Source organism: Plectropomus leopardus, chromosome 2 (assembly GCF_026936395.1).
Source record: "Plectropomus leopardus strain MGB_pleo_1.0 chromosome 2, ASM2693639v1, whole genome shotgun sequence".
Lineage (NCBI taxonomy): Eukaryota > Metazoa > Chordata > Actinopteri > Perciformes > Serranidae > Plectropomus > Plectropomus leopardus.
This window is the reverse complement of record NC_142177.1, coordinates 15,322,466-15,328,415: the sequence shown is the minus strand read 5'-3', so window position 1 is coordinate 15,328,415 and position 5,950 is coordinate 15,322,466. Positions and strand designations below refer to the sequence as shown.

The 5,950-nt window shown below is 36.9% G+C and overlaps 1 protein-coding gene across 2 annotated transcripts; it reads left to right on the top strand.

The window, feature by feature from the left end:
- The first annotated feature begins 254 nt into the window (after positions 1–254).
- On the top strand, positions 255–5,630 carry cd8b (cd8 beta). Of its 2 annotated transcripts, XM_042502309.2 has the most exons (8): positions 255–383; positions 868–951; positions 2,249–2,602; positions 3,356–3,442; positions 4,410–4,499; positions 4,618–4,651; positions 4,781–4,832; positions 5,014–5,630. In XM_042502309.2, the coding sequence occupies exons 2-7, from the start codon at positions 897–899 to the stop codon at positions 4,788–4,790; spliced, it is 630 nt and encodes a 209-aa protein (XP_042358243.1). In that variant the 5' UTR covers positions 255–383; positions 868–896; the 3' UTR covers positions 4,791–4,832; positions 5,014–5,630. The 2 variants fall into 2 exon arrangements, with proteins under 2 accessions (XP_042358243.1, XP_042358251.1); XM_042502317.2 differs by lacking the exons at positions 255–383; positions 4,410–4,499; positions 4,618–4,651 and having other exon boundaries at positions 454–951.
- The last annotated feature ends 320 nt before the right edge of the window (positions 5,631–5,950 follow it).

Below are 5,950 nucleotides of genomic sequence, written 5' to 3'. Positions count from 1 at the left end.
GTTTTTAGTATATTTATGTTGTTTTTAGTATATTTATTTCTGCCTTCCTAATTTACACAGAACTCTGATGTACTGCACTGAGCTGGTGGGAAACGTTTCGTTTCATTCTGTGTATGCAAATATGCAGTAAAATGACAATAAAATTGAATCTTGAAGAAGCTTTATACACACACCAGTGAATGTTCATTAACGTAAAACTACAGAATTGTGGATCAGGGTTTGTGTTACTGATCCTTTGTTTCCACTACCTGAAGTTTAGGCTCCGCACATTGGTATTCCCTTGCCGTGCTCTGCAGTGAGACTCGAGGCTGCAGATGTAGGACTCTGCTGAGCTCTAGGTCATGCACCTGGGCAAAGACCACAGCCCTGCAAACTGTCGCTCTGTGAGTATGCAACTTTTTTATTGCTTGGTATGATAAACTTTGATCTAACATCACCACGTTTTCAGCTGTTTGTTAAGATCACTGTATATGAGCCATGTATGTTTAACTACATCTTTAACTTTTAACAAACCACATTTTGGAGGTTGAAACTCAGTTATTATTCATTGACTATATAATTTAAAGTGAACGGAGCCCAAAATGTCGGAATCTGATGATTTTTATGAAATATATGGAACCCTCTTTGGCGGTTGCCTGTTAAGTTTTATGCACATTTCAAAATAAGTCATTTTTTTCCAAGTGCGTGTGTGTATTTGTCCCTTGGCTGGTGTATGGCCCTCTCTGATAGGCCCTGTGTGTGTCACACTGGGGTGTTACCTTGACGACACAGGGCCCTGTCAGCTCAGTTCCTCCCATCATCTCTGACAGATAGATAGCAGGAAAAGAAACTCAGAATTGTCCCTCGGCTTCTGCTTAAAATACACAGACGCGTACGCACACTGTTGACCAAACAAAATGATCTTGCTGCCACTGGCGTGGACACTTGTGACAGTATCGCTGTGGACATCAGGTAAGACAACTAAGTTTCTCTGTCGTCTTGTAAGTCTCGGGCATTCTCAGCATTAGTCAAGGGCCTGTAGCGAAGGATGTGTTGATGTCTGTTCAAACTCAAGCCGGTCTGATGTTTAGCTTAATTTTTTTATACATGCATTAAATACAGTCCTTACCACAGTTCGTGCCAAAAGTTAAAATTTGTTTTTGATAGTCAAGCAGATTACATGGAAGGCGTAAACAGACCAGTGTTGCAGCCTTTGATTTATTTGTTAAAACTGTGATGGTGAAACATACAAGTTCAAGTTACTAAAACATCAAGTTACTAAAATCATGTATCAGAATTTTTCAGTTACACTGGAATAAGTTATTCATACTGTTACATCAATGTAATGTGTACAATCTGGATAAAAGTGATGACAAATTTGGGGGTTAACAATACACTACTTAACTGTGCTCTGTGGTCGCTCTATATCGGTTTTACATTTACATGTATTCTGGTGTAGCTCGATCAAAGCAATGAAATGAATTGCATTTGTTACAATTAGCACAACGCATAGATTAAAGGTTAAATAAATTCTGTGTATTCTTTTATGTCGCATAATTTGTACATTTCATACATGTTGCGCCAGACAAAATAATTATCCAGAGGACTTAAGTACCAGTGAAGTGAGTCCTTTAAATCTCTGCTTTTCTTTCGAAAGACTAGTGATTGCAACAGGTATGTGCCTTCATACTCAACTCGAAAACACACAAAACAGGTATTTGAACTTATTCTAAAATTAGATGAAATAGCGCTTCCAACAAAGGCATCCCTTTAACATTGCACAAATGCCAAATGCGTCTCCCAAAGTAGCAATTTCAAAATGTCATTTTCACAGAGTTAGAAATATGTACAAGAGGTTTCTTCATAGTTTGACTCTTGCAACACTTTTGGTGATAGTTGTGTTTAAATACTATATTGACAGTTATATTTGTACTTTCTACTGCCTTTCTTGATTCACAAGTACTTGTGTGTGCTTTTAATTTTCGATTAGACATAATTTTCAATTTGTCACGTTTTGGTGCTGGAGGCTTTTCCTCAAACCTTTCTAAACAGTGAACGATGTCGATGAACGAAGTCAGTGTGAGACCTAAAAACACGACTAAATAACCTTTTTGAGGAAATGCACAATTTGTTTGGAGTTTGGATGTTTGGTCTTGACTTTGTCGTACAATATATAACCCTAACCCCTCATACCAGGGGGTATGAGGGGTCAAATTACTACAATTGTTTGTCTGTTTGAATGTTAAACATCCCTTCGTTTCACTTCTAGGTTTGAGCCAGATCCTGCAACAAGACCCCATCAATGTTCTTTATCCCAAGATCCTCAGTACAGAGATTATCGAGTGTAACTGCGCTAACATCACCTGTGACTCTGTCTACTGGTTCCGCAGTATTTCCAACCATCTCAAAGTAGAGTTCCTAGGCAGATGCAACAGTGCTGACCGTGTTAGATATGGGGCTAATGTGGACGAAGCACGCTTCAGTCTACACAGGAAGAGTGGCGCGTCCTTCGCGCTACGCATCATCAATGTGACAGAAGAGGACACAGGGATTTATTCTTGTGTCCTCAAGGACAGGAAAAACACGGAAATGTGGAAGCCGGGGATTCTTCTTCGGCCGGGAGGTTTGTATGCTGAAACCTCAAGTGCTTCATTTACAACAGATAAATATCAAGCAGTGGTGAGAGTTTGAGGACATATTTCTTTATTCAGGTGGCAGGTGGTGGAGTAAATGATTTAAGGGGCTATTTATTTATGGCTCATTATGAAATCCAATGTAAATATATTAAAATTTATTGCTAAATGTATTGTATAATAAGGGCTGTGACTTCAAATAATTAAATGTTGCCATGCACGATGTTGAGTTCATCCAGGGATGTTTGTCTCATGACTCCTGTCATCTCGTATTTTCTAAAGTATAACACTCCACTGTCTATTATCCTTTAATTATAATATATAATGTGTTGTGTTTATCCTTTATCTTTGGAGTAATCTTCTTCAAAATCTTGGAGCTTCTTTTAGTTTGTCCCGCTTACCTGGGTGACGCAGTCTAATATAACTAAATAGATTTAGTGGACACTTTAAACAATTTCACTTAACAAAGTGACCATACATGCAATAGACATGCATGCATGTGCGCGAAATATTATAGTGTAGCTGTTACTTTGGATTGTGGCTGTGCACTTCTTTTTGACTTGGTGCCGCCTGTCAACATGAACAATGATTTTTATCAATAAATAGTAAAAAGTTTTCCCAATCATGTGCAAGAGAAAATTACATAATTGCAATAGATGTATCTATTTGGATGCTTGTGTTGTCCTCGTCTCCCTGCTATTTATTTATCACTTTTCCTTGTTTGTTTGGCCTTTATCTGACAGTGATCCCTCCAACATTACCTCCGAAGACAAAACCCAAACCACCAGTCAAGTCAGTTTGTCGCTGCCCGAAGAAGAATTCTAAACAGGGTAAGTAGAAAGACTTTTTCATTAAAAGGAAAACAGCACATGTATGCACGTTTGTAGCAGTGTGTAATTTGACTGATGTGCTGCGGCTGACAAATTTGAATTTATATGAGTCGTATAATTTATCAACATGATTTTCTGTGAATAACTATTTGTGATGTTTGTGGTGGCTATAACTCAAGAGAGAGAGCTGCTGACAAGTATTCGGAAGGCTGATGGTTCAATATTTGGACAGTCTACTGTATAAGTCAAAGTGTTTGTTTTGGGGTCTGAATTCAATTTTTTTTCACCCTCTATCAATTTTACTAAAGTGTTGGTTTTGGTTTTTTTGTCTGCTACTCAGAAAATGTTGTTTGTCCTTTTAAAATCTATGTGCCAAATAAAGGAATAATATCTAGATTTAACATAATTTAATAAATAATGATGTCACTCAGTGCTATAGCTTATCTTTTTATTGATAGTCATTGGTAAGAATTCACTAAACCACAACTGTCAGTCAAAACAGATAAGGTTTCATGGCCAGTAGCGTTCCATTTATGTAGCAATTACAACTTTCTGTTGTGCCTTTGCTCCATCCACTGAAGTTGCAGATGGCCTTGTAATTTTATGCACCACTTTCAACAGTTTACCTAAATTTAGGTAATTTATTTAAAATTTCAGACCCTAAGGCAAGATACCGAACCCTACATTGCTCTCTGTGACAGGCCATTGGTGTGTGAGTGAATGGTTGAATGGTGTTTGTGCTGTATAGCTTTAGAAAAGAGCTTTATAAATACAGTCCATTCAACATTTATACATCTCATCACAATCTGGTACAGATGGAGAATATGTAAATACGATAGAGGACAATGTAATAACTTGTTGCTCTTAAAGATTGAACCATCTCTTCGATTGCCTATATCACCTGGCAACAATGCAACCAATAATAATATTCTTCAATAAAAGCATGTACTGTATATTTGTGCTCCAGATGGCTGCGGCTCTCTGGTTCTGTGGCCGTTGGTTGGCATTATTGCAGCCCTGGCTTTTGCTCTCATCTGCACACTGTATTACTTCAGCCGTGAGTAGCCTTTCAGCAGTATAGCGCATTATTCTCATGAATGATAGTCAAACTTAGCTGTAAAATGCTAAAGTTAAAAAATATTGTGTCTTTTGTTTGTACATATTCTGGCTTATAGGGCTACCCAAAAAATGTCGGCACCAATTTGGGAAGTAAGTAGAATACCACAAATGGTGGAAAGATCCATTTTTTTTCCTGTGTTAACTAAAAAAAATTTTTCTTTTCAATGTTTGCATTCCTTTTACAACTTTAATCTCTTTCTTTTGTTTTTCACCATTCAGGAAGAGGTAGATGACTCAAAGTACTGCATGTACAGCATATATCTGACACAAAGTAAGTACTGGGTGTCATTGTATTTATTTATCTATAACACATTAATTGTAAATTTGATGTTTATCATGATCCAAAATGCAACTAAACCATTTTGCAATATTTGTTAAAACCAGAGGTTGTTTATACGGTATGAAAAATAAAAATCTTTCACACACACTAACACTTGCCCCTGTGGTTGCAGTGGCTGAGGTGTTTCTCTTGAGCTGAGGTCCAGTGAAGCATAAAGGACAGGAAGACCCCGAAGATTAACTCTGCTAACTGCTAACTGTTTAACAGCGAGATGTGGGCCAGTCAGAGAGGAGTGTTGTTTTCAAGAGCAGCAACCATGTAACGCATTGTAATATAAACTGTTTCTTTTGTTTGTTTGTTTTATTAATCACAAGATAGTTCCAGTCCCCCATCAGTTATAAGCACTGTGCTGTAACTGTTAACCTATAATATTTTTGATTCGTCAATATGCAGATTACGTCATAATTTATCAGGTGCTTTTTCAATTCAGCAGGTTTATGATCTTAAGCTTTTATTTCTTTTTATTATGATCAAAATCATTACATCATTTGGCCTTTAAATCATTAAAGGCCAAACCTTACCTTTTTATTTACAAGAAAAAAACAGACTAATAAGCAGCTGAACTGAAAAAGAAAATTTAGTCAGTTGCTTTTTGATCTCTTCAATATGTATTGTATTGTTTTTGTCTTTCATTGTATTTCCAAGCTTTCTGTTTAAAACGGCACTGTCAATTTTTTTTTCCTGTGAGCAAAATTCTGTTAAATCAATAAAAATGCAAATTTCTGGTAATTTATGGTCGGACTTTCTTATTTTTATGGATCATAAAATAGTATTAGTATCAGTTTTTTTATTATTATTTCACCTCCTCAATTCATACCTCCTGTACACAAAGACAAGTGCCCAAAGGCTGAGTTACCCACAGATTATTGACGCTTGGGGTCTGACACTTTGCTCAAGGATGCTTTTGCAAATGCAGGAATGATACAGGTGAAACGTAGAGATCAAAAGCTGTGTGTGTGTGTGTGTCTACAGTGACGGTTAAGACTTTTGCAAATAACCAAGAACAAAGTGTTAATAGTTTTTTGTCATGTCGTTTTTGTGCATGTGTA

Coding starts and splice junctions, on each gene's coding strand:
- cd8b (XM_042502309.2), top strand. CDS start 897: ATGATCTTGCTGCCACTGGCGTGGACACTTGTGACAGTATCGCTGTGG. Junction 3,443..4,409: donor GAAGAAGAATTCTAAACAGG/GTAAGTAGAAAG, acceptor TTTGTGCTCCAG/ATGGCTGCGGCTCTCTGGTT. Junction 4,500..4,617: donor CACACTGTATTACTTCAGCC/GTGAGTAGCCTT, acceptor TCTGGCTTATAG/GGCTACCCAAAAAATGTCGG.